Here is a 19,675-nt window from a genome sequence, read left to right on the forward strand (position 1 = left end):
TGGTCCGCCCCTCGTGTCCAGCCAGTTGGCTAAGGAGGTATGTCCCACATTCAGAAACCCCTGGTGGCAGGTGGAGCTGGCAGGCAGTGGCCTTTTGACTTCAGCCTGGCGGCGGATGATGGCCCCAAAAGCTGATTGCCCTGAGCGGCAGGACATGAGGTGGCGCAGGAGGTGTGAAATGATGTTGGAGAGTTGTGGCTCCAGATTAAGGAGAGACCTGGGTTCGCATCCTGGCTCGGGCGCTTGTGCGCTTTGTGACCTTGGATGAGTGATGGCACCCGTCTGAGCCTCAGCTCCCTCACCTGATAAATGGAGATGGCATTACCTCTATCCTGGAGCTTCCCAAGGCTTGAGACTGTGCGTGGTCCTTGGCACACGGTAAGAATTTGAGCTGCTCGACTTGTGTCCAATCCTGCACTCAGCATTTTCCATGCGTTGTGAGGGAAGCATTGTGTTTATGCTGATTTTAAAGACGAGGGAACTTAGATGCAGGCAGTTTAGGAACTTGCCCCAGGGCACCCGCTAAGCCTGGCAGGGCTGGGCTTCTGATCCTTGGTCAGGCACCAAGGCCGTCTCTCCAGCCACGTACCCTGCCCTGGACCTGGGTCTCGGTATCTCCGTCTGCTCTCCGGCGCACGTCATCTATTTTCCTACCTGCCTCACCTTCGAGGTTGTCAGAGGCTCTTCCCAGGAGACACGCTCCTTTCATTGCATTTGTTTGGGAGCCCTGCACTCCGCAAGCTACCCAGTAGATGTGATCTGTACCGAATGTGGTATGTAATAAATACAGGTAGTCTGTTTATGAGCTGCTATATTTATTATGCCCCTTAATTGCTAAAAAGCCAGAGCCAGCCGAAGCCAGATCCCGCCCTGGAGAGCGGCGTTGCCTGGGAGGGCCAGGGAGGGGCTGCTGGCACCTGGCCTCCGGCAGACTTTCAGCATCTTAGTGGGATCGCTCCTTCTGCCCTCCAAAGGCCCATCCAGTTCAAGCCTGACGGAGGGAACCGATGAGTCATCAAACTCCTGTTCCATCGTTTCGCAGAGGAAGATGCTGAGGCCAGGGAAAGGAAGTGACTTGCAGAACAGGAGACTGGGACTCTGGACTCCTAGTCCAGTGCTCCTTCTGCCCCTCTCCCTATCTGAAAGCTGCCCCTGGACCAGGCGGAACACAGGATCTGGAGTGGGCTGAGTGGCGTGCGTATAAGCTCGGGGATGTCGGGCAGGTCACTTCACTTCCCTGAGCCCCGGTGCCCTCGTGTTTGCGCTCCCCGCATCACGGGGCTGTTGAGTCAGGGCAGCCACTGCGTGGGCGTGGCATGTGGCTGGCAAGGAGTCAGTGCTGAACAAATACTATTTTCTGTCCTCTTGCCCCTTTTCAAAGAGCACGGGGTCTCAGCACATGTGCGGAGTTGAGTCAGCCTAGTGCCGAAGGGAGAGGGGGTTGGACCGCAGTGCCTAGGGTTCAGGTCATTGTCCCGGGGATCCTGGGGTCAGGAGTAACAGCGGCCCGGTGGTCACGTCCAGCTGCAGAGCTGGGGTGGTCATGGTGAGAGCAGTCCACTCTGCCCCGGGCCAGGTGCAGTGGGGAGCCCTTTCACGGGACTTCTCACTTAACTCTCACAACATGCCACGATGCAGGTCCTACATGCCCATTTTTGCAGATGAGGAAACTGAGGCTCCCGGAGGGTAGGTCACTTACCAGAGACACAGAGGTAGAAAGATGAAGAGCCAGGACTGGAGCCCAGGTGTGTTTGACTCCAGAGGCCACTATGTTTAGATGCGGGTTAGATGCTGCTTCTAGACGGCCAGAGATGGAGGAGGGGCGTGGCTGGTGAGCTGGCCCGGAGATGGCATCCTGGAGAACTGCTCTGGAGGCAGGGATGATGGAAGTGACAAAAACGACCCACAGTCGAGGATGATGATCAAGACGTTCGGCAGCTGGCAGGCACTGGCATGGACCGGTCAGAAGGCAGGCTGGCTAAGCAGCCTTCTGGGCTTTCTGGCCTCAAGAAGATCTAGAGAGAAAGGCGAGCAAATGGGGCATCAAAAGAAGTCACACGGGGACTGTCCTCACTCTGGAGAGGGCACAGCAGAGAGAGGAAAGGAGGTGCAGGAGTTGGGAGCCCGCTGCTGTGTGAGTCCTCACGCCCCCTCTTTCTAAATATCGGGGGTAGAGAGGACACAGCGACCCCACGCACGCAAAGCCCTTAGCCCAGCACCAAGCTTCCTGCACGTGCTGTTTAATCACCATTTGCTATGTGGCGGGTTTTCATGCAGTCCAAACCATGTACCAATCCCTGCTGTGTCCCAGGAGGAGGGCACGGCTGCTGTGCTTCACAGGGGCGTGGTGTGGCTGGATGTGCCTTGTGGAAAGGTCCCTCTGGAGGCAACTGGCTGGAAGGGTAGTGGCTGGAGGTAGGGAGCGGGGCCAAGACTGACAGCATCTGACTGAGAGAGGATGAGGCCAGGAGTAGGACTGACGCTGGAGGCACTTGAAAGATGCACGGAATAGAGTGGATGGTGTCACCGGATTCCAGCTTTGGAGGCAGATGACGCTGCATAAACTCAGGCCACAGCTCAGTGAAGTAAAGAAGAATCATCCCCCCGCCCACGCACATGCATACACACACACGCACACACACACTCCATCCAAATTGGACTGCCGGGGTTCAAATCTTGGCTTCACCACTCACTAGCTGCAATCTCAGGCAAGTCACCTAGCCTCTCTATGCTCTCAGTTTCCCTCTCTCAGTTTCCCATCATTAAGGTGATGATCGTACTTGTTTCGTACGTTGTTGTGAGTTCATACACGTCCAGTGCTTAGGGTGGAGCTTTGCACGTACTAAATGCTCAGTAATGTCGTTATTCGCAGGGGTAGAGACTGGCCAGGTGACCCCAGGAACCCTGTGTTTCCCTTTTCCTCTCACCCAATCTAAGAAAAGCCCTTGGAGCGCCTTCGGAAGGACAAAGGCTTTGAGCCTGGAGGTTCACTCCGTGATTTTTCTCTTGGAGTGGCCTTGGGCTCATCGTTGTGTGACCTGACGTGTTGGTTTCTGCCACCCAGTAAAGTAAGAAGGCACGTCTGGTTCTGATGCTCAGTGCCCTGCCTGTGTGTCCCCTGCTCGGTTCTGTCTTTATCTGGCACAATAGGCCGAGCAGTTCAGCCAGCAGGAGGGGGGCCATCTCAGCCGGGAAGCCGTAGGGCTCCAGGGCCCATGCCCGCCCAACCCAGCACCTTCCTCACGGGCTTCCAGGTGCCTGAGTGGTGCCATGGCCACTGCTCAGCCGAGATCAAACACTTGGCACGTCAGCAGAAACCACGAGAAGAGAGGCGAGGCGCCACCCTTTCCTGTACGCCCTTCCCCAGCAGCCAGTTCCCCCTGTGCTTTGCTCTCCGTGGATTCAAATGCACTTTAAAAACCCTCTGGCCTAAAGCAAAATGCAGCTCGGGGCATAGTCCTGTGGCCACCAAGAGGAATGGGCCGCATGGCCCTGGCCACTTTGTTCCTTGGACTGTGAGGGTGTTGGCCTTCCTTGCTGGGGAGGGTGTTGGATTGTGGTCTGGGGCAGCGAGGGGGCAGGTTTGCTGGGCGCCCACCGTGTGCCAGGCACCGTGCACGGGCTCTGGCGTTAGATCTTAGCATTGCCTCCTACAAGCTGCGTGGCCTTGGGCAAATCCCTTAATCTCTCTGATAATTACATACATACACCTTGCCAGGTAATGTGAAAGTTTGCCCTAACCAGTGCGCACACCTCATTGGTTGTTATAAGAATTAAATGAGATAATATACGTGAAACGCTTGGCCATGTTAGCACACAGCGGGCGCTCCCCAATGGTGATTACTATTATTAATATGATTCATCATAGACCTCGCAGTAACCACTTAAGGCGGGAATTGTCAACCTTACTTTGTGGGTGAGGAAAAGTGACCCTGGCTCTCTCCGTAGGGAAGATGGGAAACCGTTGAAAGTAACGAAGCACAGTCTTCCCCATATTCATCCGCGTCCAACACATACTCCCAGGATCCTTTGCACCAAGTCATGTTGTACAAGCACAGACCGCCTGCCGGGGTCACCTGAAGAGGGACTCTGGACTGGCTCAGCTCCAGCCCTGCCCCTTACCAGCTGGGGGACGTTGGACCTGCTATTTCCATTGCGAGCCTAGTTTCCTCACCTGTCACTTGGACCTCTGATCCCTGCCCCGGGGGAATCAGAGTCTCTCCCTGGGGCTGTCGTGAAGAAAGTGTGGCAATATTGAATACAGGTCTGACCCATGACAGCAGATGCTTCTCCCCCCGGGGATGTGGAAGGGCTACATCTTGTGGCTTTCAAGCCCCAGTGCCTGGCACACAGTCGATGCACAATTAATGCTGGCTGAACAGAATTGTACTCAGAGACTCGCTACCAGGGCCATACCTTTAGGTAGGGCTAGGGAAGGCTCCTTAGGTAGGTGGGATGCTGTAGGTCTCAGGTTGGAAATAGGGTGTGGGGAGGGTTTGGCCCCAGGAACAGGGCTTGGGCCCCCAGGTATGTGCCCACATCCCTTTGCCCCTGTGATACCCCTCCTCACTGGCACCATGAAACAGCCCTGGGCAGTCCTTCGGGCTGAAGGGTGTATGGGGTGGTAGGAAGTTAATGAGGCCTGGATTCGGATCCTGCTCACAATACTGCCGGGAGGAAGCTTCTGGTTTTAATCTCCGTTGTCAGGTTGGAAAGAACAAGACTCAGAAAGGGAGAGTGATTTGCCCAAGGCCACAGAGCAAGTAAATGGTGGCATCAGGCTTAAGCCTAGGCGGGCTGGCTTCTCCAAGGTCTCACTCCTAACTCTGGCCCCAGAAGCGTCTGAGAGAGGAAGTCGTTACCAGTCTCCCTCTTCCTCCACCTGCTGCAAGGGCAGGGCTGACCACTGGGAACCCCCATGGGGAAGGGACAGGGGTGGGTTCCCCCAGTGGGAAAACTGAGGGGCCTTGCTGTTTTGTAGGTAAAACACCATGGAAGGCGACTGTCTGAGCTGCATGAAGTATCTGATGTTTGTTTTCAATTTCTTCATATTTGTAAGTATTGCTAGAACATGCCTGGGATCTCCCTGGGCCCCTGCTGGGTGGAAAGAACAGACCACTGCTTTGAAGTAGTCACACGGGACTGAGTCCTGGGGGCAGGCACAGGGGCCAGTGCTGGAAGCAAATCTACCTGCCCAGCCAGAACTTCCTGGATGAGAAGCCCCCAGTAGTGCCCACCCCACTGCAAAGAGCCCACCGGCCCAGGAGGGATGTTGTACCCATGACCCCCGGGATGGTTCAGGTCTCTGACAAAGGCTTGGGGCCTCAGCCCTGACTGCCGCCTTGGGATCCGACCCCTGTGGAGAGTCGGGGAGAAGGAGGAGATGGGGGTGATCAGAGGGCAGGCCAGAGAGCCCCCGCTCCACCCTGACCCCCAGAGGCGGGTCCGCAGTGGCGGACATCTGGGCTGGATGCGCTGAGCTGATGTAACCGCCTGATGTAATTTGAAACCTCTCTGGGCCTGGGGTTCCAAGCTGGCTCCGCATCTTACCAGCTGTGGGGTCAGAAGCACACTTCACCTCTCTGAACCTCAGTATCTTAATTCCCTGCCTCAACAGGCGTTTGGTGAAAATTAAGCGCGATTAGTTTAGAAAGTGCCTGGAATGTGCCAGCACTCCATAGCTTAGCTCCATCCTTAGCATCCAACCTATGGATTCTCTACTTTAAGGCACAGAGAGGCCCCGAGTGCTCAGGTGGCCAACCCGGCACCTTGTAGCCCCGCCCACCTGTTGGCAGCCCCCCAGGGCTCCGCTCAGGCCTCTGGCTTCTCCCAGGAGCAGAGCCACACCCTGGGACCAGAGGTTCCCCAGAGCCACGTGTGAGCTTGGAAGGTGGGCCCGGAATTCAAGTCTGTAGGGTTGTTTCCTGCTCCTCAGGATTATGGGCAAGGGAGGGAACCCAGGAGAGTTGCTGACATGGATACAAAATAGATGGAGAGAGAGGAGAGGAAGAGTCAGACTTGACCGGAAAGGAAGCTCCCTTTCACAGTGACCCTGCCCTGGACGGCACCAGTGGACTTTCACTCATCCGGGTCTTGGCAGGGTTAGGACAACCTTCGGGGGCTCAGGGTGTGGCTCTGCTCTTGGGAGAAGCCAGAGGCCTGAGCAGAGCCCTGGGGGGCTGCCAGCAGGTGGGCGGGACTACAAGGTGCCCTCTGGAATCAGAGGGTTGGACTAGAGGACCTCATTATCCAGCAGTTCTGACATTTAAGGGCAATGTAAAAAGTGGCAAATAAATTCTACGTGACATGGTCCTCAGCAGCCTGTGTGGGGGCGTGGGTCAGAGATTGGGTTTAGAGGATGTACTAACGGTCTGGGCATCCAGGAAAACGCAAACGAGAGAAAAGCATTGCTGGGACGCTGGTTCGCGCAGCAAATGGGGCTCCTGCCTGGTTCTCTGGGGCTCACTGGGGCTCGCCGGCTCCACCCTGGGGCCTCGCTCAGAGGGATGGTGTATGTTTGGAGTGTCTAACCTCCGTGTCTGCCTGTTTCTTCTCTTCCCTCCTGACTGGCCCTGAGGACAGCTGGGTGGGGCCTGCCTGCTGGGCATCGGCATCTGGGTCATGGTGGACCCCACCGGCTTCCGGGAGATCGTGGCCGCCAACCCCCTGCTAATCACGGGCGCCTACATCCTCCTGGCCATGGGGGGCCTGCTTTTTCTGCTCGGCTTCCTGGGCTGCTGCGGGGCCGTCCGCGAGAACAAATGTCTGCTGCTGTTTGTGAGTAGCCCCATCCCCCACCCCACCCGCCGGTGCCCCGGGGCAGAGCGTGGGGGGCCCTGTGTCTACACTGCAGAGGACTCGGAGGTCACACCCAGGTCCGAGCCTGGGAGGCTGTCCTCCAGGAGTGGGAAGGCCACCAACCTGTTCTGTTCGCACTGGTGGCCCCAGCTTTCGGAGCCTGGTCCTTGCGACGGGCCCATGCCTGCCGTGTGGGCCGGCTGTCCTCAGATGGAGCGTGGCCTTGGCCTCCGGGTCTGAACAGCCAGGTTTCTCCAAGGCATAGTCAGCTGAGAACATTAACCATGATGCTTCCGAGAACTCACATATATAACTCCTTGGTGAAAGAGGAGAGATACCTACTGGATGAGTCTCTTGCCGTTTGCATTTCCGCTTTTAAAACAGAGGTGATATGATCTCTGAAGTCTCTTTATTCGTTAAATAAATAGTCCCTGAGTGGCTATTGCAAGCCACACAGGGGCAGGCAGGCAGGCATGTGGCCGGCCGTGCGGTGGGCCTGGGTTTGAGCGCATACCCTGCTCAGACCCCTCACTAATGATGTGACTCAGGCCTAGTTTCTAAGCCTCTCTGAGCTTTAATGCCTTCGCTTGCTCATCAAGGGGCAGCTTAGCTATAGGTTGGAGCCAAATGAGGCGAGCGGTGGACGTTCTGTTTCTCTGACCTTCCGTGTTCCCGTGGGCGGGTGCCCTTTGGGCCTGCGCCTACTTTCCTGGCCTTCCTCCCCTGTGAAGTCCAGTGGGCGCCCAGGCCTGGAGAGCTTCTAGTTTGAGCCCAGTCCTTCTCCATGAGGCGTGTGTGTGCATGGGTCAGCGTGCAGGTGCCCCTCTTGGGTGAGTGGATGGAGGGGTCAGGAGTTCGGCGACGGGGAGACTTCCTTGCAAGGTTATCTGCTCCTGCCGCTTTGGCGAGCAGAGATTTGCCACAATGCCTCCTCTCCAGGCCAGAACAGATGGGGTGGCCTCTATTCATGTCACGGTGACATTCCCCATATCCCAGACAGGAAGTGAAATCAGCAGTGAAATGTGTGATTTGGGAGCCCTGGGTCCCTTTGGCCTACAGCAGCCTGAACACCGCAAACTTTTCGTTTGGAGAGGAACAAAGAAACCTGCGGGCGCCCCCTGGCGGGCCTCCTTCTGCAGTGCCAGCTGGTGCCAATGTTGGCTTGGGAGCCCAAGGGGACTTTAAAAGGAGCTGGGATATGGGTCCCTGGTTAGGCCCACCTCCCTTTCCCCCCTCACCTCAGCCCCTGGGGCTCATCCTTGACCTCAAGACAGGGGACCAGGCCAGGATGCTGGACTGGGAGCAGGCTGGGGCCCTCAAATTCCTCCCCATGAAGTGGCAGCCTCTGAGCCTGCCAGTGAATGGATACATCAGTCCCCGGCGCTTAAGGGGGAAGACCAAGCCCAGAGACCAGCTGAGGTGCACTCCAAGTCCCCCAAGGAAGAGCTGAGTCCTTACCGTGGCCAGGGCCTGGTCTTTGGAACCTTAAATTAGCCCCTTCCACCCCTCTCCTCTGCCACCTTCTCCTTCCTTCCTTTTCTGTCTACATTCCTCTCTTTCTTTTCTTGATCTTTCTCTGCCTCCATCTCTCTGCTTCTTAATCTCTTGCTTTCTATTCCTGCTGCCTTTCCTTATCCCTCTCCTAGTCTCTGCCCCTCTCTCCTTACTTCCCGTGTCCCCTTCCCTCCTATCTTCCAATCCTCCCCTCCCCTCCCTTCTCCCCTACTCCCCCTCCCTTCCCATCCCTCCTCCTCCTCCTCCCTCTGAAGCCCAGCACCTATTAGCTTGAGGCCACAGTGCAAGTCAGAAGTAGGATACTCTTCCCCCCGCCCCCCAAAGAGACAGAGTGCTAGTGGGGGAGGGGCAGAAAGATGAAGGAGACACAGAATCCAAAACGGGCTCCAGGCTCCGCGCTGTCAGCATAGAGCCCAACACAGGGCTCGAACCCATGAAGCATGAGATCACAACCTGAGCCAAAATCGGACGCTTAACCGACTGAGCCACCCAGGCACCCCAAAAGAAGCAGGGTACTCTTGGACCCATGGGGGGGTCCCCTGTCTCTCAGACCAGGGCTAGTCGAAGGGCCCCTCACCTAAAATGGACTCCCATGTCTGAAATTCACCTAAAATTATGTACAAAATATTAGGTTAGGGCTTTGTGTGCGTGTACATATGTGCTGTGTGTGTGTGTGTGTGTGTGTGTGTGTGTGTGTTGTATGCACATGCATGTTTCTGGGGACAGACCCCACAGCTTCAGGAAGGTTTTCAAATAGATTCATGACCTCATGACCTAAAAATTAAGAAGAGCCACTTCTGTTTTCTAACCTGGACCGGCCATGCGGTGGCGCCCGCTGAAGAGGGGCACAGAGTCTCCCTACAGGTAGCCACTCGGGTCCCTCGAGAATCCTGAGACCCCTGCTCCTCCACCTTCAGGGAGGGAGGCAAGACTTGTCAGGAACAGGACCAAGAGGAAGTGATGTCAGCCACCGCAGCAGAGGAGGAGGCCCGGGGTGGGGGTAACTGAGCTGCCCCTCCCCCACTGCTCTGAGTCTGAAACCACAGGGCCCCATCACCCCCCGGCCGACCCACGAACCTAATGACTGCGTCACCCACTGATCAATTTCTCTAAAGATACAGTTTCCAAACGCTCCCGTTGATCAATTTCACAGCATTTTCACATTACAATGGGACAGTTTCCGCCTGTAATGGACATCTCGTGGCATCCCTTTTCCGTAGTGGCTTACCTAGGAGTCATTTGCAGACTGTTCTTCACCAATTTATTTAAGATTCAGAAATTTTTAAAAATATTTTCTGACAAAGGCTTGCTGAATTTTAGGAAAGGAGCACAGCGAAAAGAAATGAGTGTATTTAGAAGAGATAAATGAGCTGAACGGCACACAAAGCGTGTAAATTTGGTCAACATTTATTCGAATGAGAACTGAGAGTAGATGGGCCGGTAGGCAGATGGGCTAGAAAAGCCTGGCAGTGCTCGCAGGTAGGCAAAATTGCCGTTTCCGTCCCTCGGTTAGTGTTTCCAAAATCCTAAGCAAAGTGCTGTACATTTGATGCTCAGGAATTACTGGCAAATGTGTCTTTAGGCAAATGGGATGAGGTGAGATTAACTCAAAAACCCTGGGAAAGGCCTCGCCCCCAGATGGGAAGCCCCGGGGAGGCATCAGGACAAGCCCCGTGGCCAGGTCCAGGGGAAGGCCCTCCAGATGGGAACTCTGTTCAGCAAGAGGAAGCTACTTCATGCCGGAGAAGGCAGATTGGCAGAAGTGGCACCGCAGCCCTTGCTTTGCTTCAGGTGACCTGCTCACGCACACTCAAATCACCCCTCGGTCCCTGCGCTTGATGAAACCCTGCTCCAGGCAAGGAGATATACAGGCCCCCTTCCTCCTTCAAGTTACTAGGTTCATTCTTAAATTCCATCTCGTGAGTCATGAACCTTGGCTCAACATTCACTGCAGGAAGTTGGGGGCCACATCTGCCTTCTGCATAGTGGTTTGCTAGTACCTCGCATCGTGCCTGGCACAAAGCAGGTGCTCAGTGAATAGCCCTGGGATGAAGGGACAGAGAGGAAGTGGTCTTAGAGGTCTGATAAGAGCATGGGCTTTGGAGTCAGAAAAGCCCACGTTCCAGTGTCTGCTCTGCTACTTCCTGGCTGTGTGACCTGAGGGCAGTTACTTAACGTCTCTGAACCTAGACTCCTCCTATGTAACATGAAGGTGACGGTACCTCTTTCCCAGCCATGGTGTTGTGATCGTGGCTCAGTGAGAAAATGAGCATCTTGCTTCACTCTGTTCCTAGACTCAAAGAATTGCATGCAAGCACTGGATAAATGTGAAACTCAAAGAATTGGGTTGTCCACAAGAGACCCTACAGGCAATCTGAAAAGTCCTAAAAATTGTTTTTAATGTGTATTTTTGAGAGGGAGAGAGAGCGCAAGCAGGGGAGGGGCAGAGAGAGAGGGAGACGCAGAATCAGAAACAGGCTGCAGGCTCCGAGCTGTCAGCACAGAGCCCGATGCGGGGCTCGAACCCACAAACTGCAAGATCATGACCTGAGCCGAAGCCGGATGCTCGACCGACTGAGTCACCCAGGCGCCCCAGCAATCTGTCAAGTCTTAAGACCTAGAGGCTCTTACAGGGTCTGGGGTGACACGGTGTTCAGAGAACACCAGAACCGTGTTCTGGAATCAGAGTTCCCACGCTTCTCCAGGTGCACCGCCTACCAGCTGGGCCAGCTTGGTCACAGTACTACCCCCTCGGGGTCCCAGTGTCCCCCTCGGCAAGCCGGAGGTGTGGACAGTCACAGCATCTGCTTCCCCAGAGCATCCCAAGAAATGAGGCACGTACGATCCGTGGCGCCTAGGCGGTGAGCTGTCAATAGATTGGTAGCGACTATTATTTTTTCAGAACTCGCCCACACTTGTCCTCAGGAAGGCCGTGCCTGCCTCTTGGTTCTGAGCCAGCATCCGTACGCTGTGCCTGCACCAGCTAAGCAAGGTCCTGCTAAGTCATCCGGGAAGGCAGCACACCCCCAGCGCGATGGGCACACGGCGTGCGCGATGCTCGAGCTCGGTCTCATCCATACTTTATAACTGTCTAAGCTGTGATCGATAGCCAGGGCCAGCTCAGTCGCCTCGCCGAGGATGGAAACCGTTTCTGGGGCTACTCCTTGCCAGCTTGAGAACTTCCGGCAACTCCACCAAGAGGGCAGGGGGCAGGGAGGGGCCTTCGCGGTGGCCACGAGAAACAGAGCCGGATGGCCATGCGTCTCCAGCCAAGTGGAAGTGCCAGGAGCCCCTCCAGGGCCCTCTGTCAATGTCACGGGGCTGCAGAGCCTCTGGTGGAAGTGGGGGCTGTGGGGCTGCAGAATGGACCGTGGCTGTCGCGGCCTGGGGCACAAGAGGCCCTCTGTGACTCTCCCCTCCGGTTAGGGAACTCTGCCCCCCAGACCCCAGCAAGCCTGCCGCTGACCTTCCGGAAGCAGACCCCCAGGGTTCAGGAGAATCCCTCAGGCCAGTCCTGAAGCACGCCCTCCAGCAGAGAGAGAAGAGGTAGTGTGGTGCCCAGAAGGGACAGCTGGGTGAAGAGGAAGGGTTTGCTCCGGCATTCTCGGGCTGAGTCTCCGTGGGCACTGGGGGCTGGGTCCTCTGCTGGTGGCCTCTAGGTGGGTTGACCACGGCAGGACCACACCGTGTGGTCACAGACTGGAAATGCCAAGGGTGCCAGCAATGCCGAGCAACGGAGGCAAAGTCATTTCCCGTTTCTTCCGCCAGCAGCCTTCGGCCAAAACGGTGCCCGTAATGGCCGGGGTCTGAGATGTAGCAGATATAACAAGGTCATGATGGTGAGTGGGTCACTCACGGACGTGTTCGTTCATCTGATAGCCATGCTCCCACACCTGTGCTGGCGGGCATCGGAACGCAGCATGCGAAGTCACAGCCTGTGCTGCTGATGTTAGTGGAGGGGTGGGGGGTGGGGTGCTGGCCGCTGCTGTGCACACACGTCCACGGGGCCCTGTGACGTCAGGGAGGCAGGAGACAGGAGAGGCTTCTCACCGGCGAGGGGCTGGGCTCCACCTGGTCTGGAAAATGAGGAGCTGGTGGGCGAGGAAGGGAGGGGCCTTCCCGGGACAGGGAGTGCAGGGGGTGAGGGCCCGAGACAAGAGGCATTATGGATACTCTGGGGAACATCGAGAAATACGAGGAGTAGAGCAGAGAAGGGTCCGTCAGACTTCCACCTCCGGCCCTGGGTTCTCGGATGTTGACGGACGCATCACCTCGCCTCCCATTTCCTTTATCATGGCTGAACATCCCTATCACCTCCCCTCTGCCCCTGGGAACGAGAGACCGCAAGGCAGGGAGAGGGGGTGCTGGGGCTGGCAGGGTGTGGAGAGCCGGTCCGGGGTTCCCCGGGAACCCAGGGTTTCCACAGCGTGTACCACCCACGTGGACAGGGCCCCACCAGGTCAGCACGGATCGCCTTCCGGGGCTGCCCGGTGTCATCGCTCACACTGAACGCTGAACAAGGGGTGTCGTCGAAGGGGTGCTGTTGGCGCAGAAGGCATATTTGTTTGCTTACTTTTCCGTATTTGTGTTGCAGCCTTGCTGACCCCAAAGATGGATTGTGGGCATGCTTATTATGAAACAATGTCGCACCTATGGCGGTGAAGTTCCTTAGTCTTATAAAACCGGTGCATTTCGTCAGTTGTGTAACAAGCGGAAGGGGGCATCCGCCAGCGGCCGCCGGGCCCCTCCCCGCGGCCCTCAGGGCTCACGAGCCTGCCTCTTGTCTTTGCAGTTCTTCCTGTTCATCCTCATCATCTTCTTGGCGGAGCTCTCGGCGGCCATCCTGGCCTTCATCTTCAGGGAAAACGTACGTCCGGGCCCACGTGCCCCGGCCCCACAACCCCAGCGACCCTCTTTCTGCAAGAGTTTTTCCAGAGGGCAGAATCGGAGGGTCCTTAAGGGTCTCCGCCCTTCCGAAGCACCTGATACAACCCCACGCCTGATTCTGGAACCTTCCATTCCACACACCGTACCCAGCAGTAGTCATTTGACAGTCTGAGGACAGAGAGGCTGTCCCCCAAGTCCAGTGATGTGCAGGAGAACAGAGCACTTTCGCTTGAGGCCTGGCCAGTATCCAGTTTGGGCAGACTGTCCCCACCAGCCACCTTATTCCAGGGGCTCCAACCACCAGGGGTACCAGCTCCCTCCCCTGAGTCTATAGGACCAGCCACTGCAGCCAAAGGGGGCCTGGAAAGGAGGGGGTTAGGGGCTAAGAGACGAAAGCCGGCCTGGGGGAGGGGAGGAGGCGAGCAGGGGACAGACAGGAGGAGGAGGCAGCCACGTGGGCAGGGAAGGGAGCCTCCGACTGGGCACCACGCAGGGCCCCGCCCCGTCACTGCAGCGGGAAGGAGGGTGGTTAGACCCCAGGAGAATATTTTGAGGGCAGGAGCAACTTCCAAGGACACCTCTGGAAACTGGATTTGCAGACTCCCTGCTCCACACTGTGGTGTCTTCAGGGGCTGGGACCCCGGGGCTGGGACCCAGGGGATCCCCCGGCTCTGGGGGACAGCTCAGGATGGCAAGCTGCCCATCGTGGATAAACTCTGCATCTGAGAAATGGCCGCAGGGGCTGAGAGAGGTTCCCAGCGTGCCCTGGCCTCGGGCTCGCTGAGGGGTGTGTGGGGAGGCTTCCCTTTCGTGCCAGTGAGCCGATACGGGGAGGCCACAGGCCCTGGAGTGGGGACTAAGGGGCCACCCCAAGTTAGGAGAATCCCCTGCGCTGGGCCCTCAGGCCTTCCCTCCCCTCCGGAAGCAGCTGAAGAGACCTGGACGGGTGGGGCTGCACCGCGCTGCTGGGCGGGGGTCTTAGCCTGCCCTCTGCCTCTTCCCCCAGCTCACCCGAGAGTTCTTCACCAAGGAGCTCACCAAGCACTACCAGGGCAACAACGACACAGACGTCTTCTCTGCCACCTGGAACTCCGTCATGATCACGGTGAGTGACTCCCCCAGGGATGCCGTGAGCATTCAGAGCCACGATGCCCAGGGCGGCAAGCGTCTGGCCTCCAGAGCCCGCTTTGCTCAAGTGCCTGCATCCATGATCAGTCAGCGCCGGCCCACTGAGCCCGGCTTGGCCTGGGACTCAGCATCCGTACAGCATTCTGGGCCCTTATTAACGGCCCAGCAAATGCAGTCCGGGCTTCGGCTGCAACCTGTTTGCTACCCCTGACCTGAGTCCTCAGACAACTGTAATCGCAGTAGGAGTTTATTGGGTGCTGATGCCTCGTGAGGTAGGGGTTGTTGTCGCCACCTCCGCCTCTGCTTGACACATGAGGGCGCTGAAGGCTCAGAGAAGTCGAGTGACTTTCCCAGGGTCACACAGGAGGAGCAGATAGAACCCAACCTGGTCTTGACCCTCTCTACTGCCCTGCCTGATGGTGGCCTTGGGAGTGGCTGTCTGCCCATCTCTGCCCCTGGGTCCAGCCCCCACCCACCAGACCTGTCCCTGTGCTCTCCTCCTAGTTTGGTTGCTGTGGGGTCAACGGGCCTGAAGATTTCAGGTTCGCATCAGTTTTCCGACTGCTGACTTTGGACAGTGCCGAGGTCCCGGAGGCCTGCTGCCGGAGAGAGCCCCAGACTCGGGACGGGGTCCTGCTGAGCAGGGAGGAGTGCCTTCTGGGAAGAGACCTGTTCCTGAACAAGCAGGTACCGGGCCCTGCTCCCCCAGGCAGGGGCTGCGATGGCCAGAGCCGGGCAGGTGGCCGCGTCGGCACAGAGGGTCTGAAGTCGTCCCAGAAATCCTCTGGAAGTGTCGGCTGCCACGTGCACCTCCCGAATGGGGGCTGATGAAGCTCCATCCAAGCCCCTGGGGCCCAACCAAAGTAGAGGAAGGACGAGGGGAGCAGATGGGCCAGCGATAGCAGAGGCCGGAGGGGTGGGCGTTTTGTCTGGGGTTAAAGGGTGAGTAGGAGTTTTCCAGTGTTCCAGACAGAGCACTCCCCGAGCTTCTGATAATGCAGGTCGGGAGTCAGCCCCTGAATTACATAGTGGGGGCCCCTCCTTAGCCCTGATTCTGGGGGAAACTCACATGTGCTGTCTAGAAGCACCTCCCGACCCCGAGAGAGCAAGGCTCCTTCCCCCCCACCCCCAAGGTCAGGGAAACTACCAGACTCTGCTTCTCTTGCAACCCAAGGACTTGATCTCAGTCTGAGAAGAAGCCCTTTCCTCTTCTTGCAGGAAGAAGAGGCTTCTCTGGCCCCTGCTTTGCCCCACCTCCCCCTGGCCCCCGCACTGTGAGACAGACAGTGCCCTTGTACTTGATTCTTCCTTCCTGCCGAGTGCTCTCCCCACACTGAGCCCCCAGCCCCTGGGGTGTGTGTGTGGGACCAGGCAAGGCAGGGGTGGGGTGGGGGTGGGAGAGGGGAGCAGGGATGAACCCGGTGCCTGCCCCATGCCCCTCCCTTGATTAGGCTTTTGATGAGGATCTCCTGGGAGAGTTGCAAATGCAGGGGACACAGCAGGGAACAGGAGACAAGGCCCCTGTCCCTGTGGGGCTCACAGTCTAGCAAACTAAGTCGTACTTTCACATGGTAATGATTGCTATAAAGAAAATAAAACCTAGACAGGAGCTAGAAGGGACTGGGGTGGGGGCCTCAGGGCAAGCCTCTTAGAGCCCCAACGAAGGGGCCTGACTGAGGCCTGACCCTGGCCGACCCAAGAGGCCATTCAGCTTGGAGCTCAGCACCTCGTCTCCTGTCCCCTGCACATGCCCGTGCCATGTCAGAGGATTCACAAGGGCCCTGGGGGTCAGGCCACTGTGAGCTTAGAGTAGCGAGGGCCCCTGAGAGGCTGGGTCTCAGCCTCGAGGGGAGGCTTTAGGATGTGGAGGGGGGCCTGGGGGGAGGTTTTCAGGCTTTGATGTCAGGCGGGCCTGGATTGCGCCTGCTGTGACACCCTCTCTGGACCTCAGATTCCTCATGCTGTGGCACACACTGCTGGCCGTTCTCCCCGGAAAGACGGGGTCTATTAGACCCCATAACCACCAGGGAAAGGCAGCACGTCCTACTGCCCTGCAGCTGGGCCAAGTGACCTAGTGACCTCGCAGCAGCCAAGGACAGGCGAGCAGAAGTGATGTGTACAACTTGTGTTAGGTCCTGAAGAGGAGGCACTGTGCCCACCCCTACTCCTTTTCCCCCCTGGCTGGAATGGAGCTCTGGCGACAGCCATCTGGGACCTGGCAGCGGAGGGTGGCCCCCCAGGATGTCAGAGCATCACAAGAGGAGCCCGGGCCCCTGACCACTCCGTGGAGCAGACGGGCCACCAGAGCTTGGGATTTAATATGAAAGACAAATGAACTTCTGGCTGGTTGAAGGCGCTGCTGTTTGGGCCTCCTGGTGCCCACAGCCAAACCTGTGTCCTAAGGCCACTTGTCAGTTATTCAGGGAGGCTTTTGCTGGGGCCTGTTCCTTTCGGGCTTTATCCTCAGAGGCTGCCCATTTCTGGACTCATCCTTGATCATGACACCTTCTTCCATCTCCTGGGCACGGCTTTGGAATCAGCTCATCGGGGAGGTCCCTGTGCAGCTACATTAGCCCTTTATGTTGACTCTTCTCTGTGCTTCATAAGGATCCCCCGAGATTGACTTCTGGGATCCTTTTCTGAGATGCTCATATCCCTCCTGGGCATTCTTCCTTTCAAAAGCCTCTGTGGAAGGACTCCTTCCTAAAGCCCGGTGTGCATTTCTGACTTTGCCTTGCACCCCATCACAATCAGTGAGCAAAATGTCTGAATGCACGGACTTGAAATCCCAACTAAAGAGGCTTATGCAAATTCCCTTTGTGTTTTACACACAGCAAGAGTTCTGGAAGTTGGTAGCTTTGTCCTGTCAGTCAAAGCCTGGTCTCTGTGATCTTTGTGGCCTTTCTTTGTACATATCAGTCCACGGTGGCAAAATGGCTGTCATAGCTCCAGGTACCCCCACCCATGTTTAAGACACAGAGCAGGGGAAAGTGGGGCACACCATCCTTCCCAGAAAGCCCCGGTAGACATCTGCATAGATCTTGATGGCCGGGACTCAGTTACGTGGCCACCAGAGGCCAAGGCAGAAGGCCCCTGTCTGTGGACGTTGAATTAGCCCACCGCCGTTGACCATTGAGCTCCGATGAAAAGAAACGAAGAAATCCCGAAAGAAGGTGACCTGTGATGAGTGCTCAGATTCCCCCACTGGGATGAGTCAGACCCTCCAAGGCGGCTTCTCCAGCTCATTCCTCAGCCTTCCCTGGGTCAAGATGGCCCCCCAAGCAAGTCAACAATGTGTTCCCCTGCTGGAAACAAATCGGGGGGCTTCCCGGTAGATGACGACCTTGCTAGAACGCGACTCCAGGCCAGAGTGGTGACCACCAATAGGAAATCGTGCATACTCCCCATCTGTCGGGTGATACTGAGTCTTCTCTCCTCACAGCATCACTGTTTCTCTGCTTTATCCCCAGCGCTCCCTACCTGCTTCCTGGCAGGTTGTGAGTGTGGGTGCTGCTGTGACTCTTGACATAAAGTGCTACACCCTCATCCTCCTGGCATGGGAAAAGTGTTCCAAGCCAGAGAATGAGAGCAGCACGTGCAAAGGCCCTGGGGTGGGCTGCAGCACAGTGAGGACCCGAGGCGAGGGCGTCAGTAGGACCACACCCACGTTCTCGTGTGTCTGTATCCACCTCTATCCCAGTTCGTATATGCCCAGGACTGCTTGTGAAAGCATTCATCCGTTTAGAGGGGACCTTGAGGGTCGCAACGGTCTTCGGTGTATTGCTGCCAGATTGCTGTTTGTAGGCCTCCTGCCTCCCAACCCCTCCCCCCCCCCGCCCCGCCCCCATCAAACGGTGGATTTGACAGGGTAAGTCTGCGGCTGCCTGAGCCGTGGGGCGGGTCACGTGCCAGTTCCCAGGCTTCGTACATCGGTCCTGATTCTGCACTGTCTCTCCGGCTGTGGCTTCACCTCTGGTCCTTCCCTCCCAGGGCTGTTACACCGTGATCCTCAACACCTTTGAAACCTACGTCTACCTGGCTGGAGCCCTCGCCATAGGGGTGCTGGCCATAGAGGTAAGTAGAGGTCCCCACTTCCGCGGGTCCCCCGGAAGCAAGGCACACGCGGGGTCTTGGGGAGATCCCCCGTTCCCTGCACCCCCCAGCCTACCTCTGTCTCCGCATCCTAAATCTAGGACCAAATTGGCTCCCTGCTGTAGGGACAGTATAGGCCCCACTGTGCCTGTCTGCTGCCCGAGTCGCTGTTGGACTCTGGTCTCATCCGAGCAAGTCTCCAGCAGTGAGTGGGCAGGCTCTGAGAGTCACCCCCCCCATCCTCCTCCCACTGCCCCCCTCGCGGTTCCTCTCTGCCTAATCCTCCCCCAAGGTCCCCCAAGGTCCCCCAAGGTCCAGAGTGAACTCTTAACTGAGAATCAACACCGCTGCCTTGAGGAAAGGGCTGCGGCTTGTGCTTCTAGATCAGGCTCTTTGTGTGGGGTGGGGGTGGGGGGCTCGGGACCTGTGAGGCCTTGTCCACCTCCCAAGGGCGGTCTTAATTAACCCCTTCGCCCCAGTCCCGGAACCCCCATCAAAAGGCAGGCAGCTGCAGACTCCGGCCTCCGCCACCAGGGGGCGCCTCAGCCGAGGAGCGGAGCTGCCCCTCCCTTCTCCCCGCCCCCTTTCTGGGTCTCAAGCCCCCGCTACTGCTGGAGTTTGGACTGACCGCGTATAGCCCACGCTTGGCCATCTGCAGGAAGGACCGCTCCCGGGCCTCGGCCAGCGGGGGAACGAAGTCAGGCGGCCGGAGCCCCAGCCTCCCCGTCCCTCCTTTCGGGGACATCTCGAATGCCCGGCACCATGCGCAGCTTTCAGGATGGGAGATGGGGGATGGGGGAGCGGGAGGGGTCCTTCATTCATTCATCCGTTCATTCAGCAAGCCTAGATTGAGCCCCTGCTTGCCAGCAGCCCTCTAGGGAAAGTTCTCTCGCGGGAGGACACAGTGAGCGAGAAGCAGATAAATCTGCGCTGGGACTGCGGAAATGGCAGGGGTGTGCCCCGCGCAGGAAGGACTCTTCTCCCCACACAGGGCCTCTGAGCCACAGATTACTTCTCTGCAAGATGGCGCTGCTAACCGTGTCCCCATCCCCCTCCCCCCGGCCGTCCTTGCTCCTGGCATTGTGGGGGTTGCGGAGGATGGGGACTGCATGCCTGGTGGGGGTGCGGGGTGGGGGGGGCTCGTTAGACAATGTCTGCATTCTTGATCCGCCGTCCTCCTCACCCCCAGCCCCCAAGCCCAGCTGTGACCCCTATGGGAGGCAGAACCCTGCTCCGGGAGGAGGGACCTTAACTG

General features: G+C 57.6%; 1 protein-coding gene across 4 annotated transcripts in view; it reads left to right on the forward strand.

Annotated features, from left to right (window-relative positions):
- TSPAN18 (tetraspanin 18) overlaps nt 1-19,675 on the forward strand; it is a 185,993-nt gene that overhangs the window by 162,534 nt on the left and 3,784 nt on the right. For all 4 annotated transcript variants that reach the window (XM_042957743.1, XM_042957745.1, XM_042957746.1 and 1 more), the window contains 6 exons: nt 4,982-5,054; nt 6,583-6,777; nt 13,106-13,180; nt 14,207-14,305; nt 14,833-15,015; nt 18,319-18,402. In XM_042957743.1, the coding sequence (XP_042813677.1) occupies nt 4,992-5,054; nt 6,583-6,777; nt 13,106-13,180; nt 14,207-14,305; nt 14,833-15,015; nt 18,319-18,402 (699 nt within the window). In that variant the 5' untranslated portion in view covers nt 4,982-4,991. The remainder of the gene's footprint in view (nt 1-4,981; nt 5,055-6,582; nt 6,778-13,105; nt 13,181-14,206; nt 14,306-14,832; nt 15,016-18,318; nt 18,403-19,675) is intronic.

The sequence above is a fragment of the Panthera tigris genome, chromosome D1, assembly GCF_018350195.1.
Source record: "Panthera tigris isolate Pti1 chromosome D1, P.tigris_Pti1_mat1.1, whole genome shotgun sequence".
Taxonomy (NCBI): domain Eukaryota; kingdom Metazoa; phylum Chordata; class Mammalia; order Carnivora; family Felidae; genus Panthera; species Panthera tigris.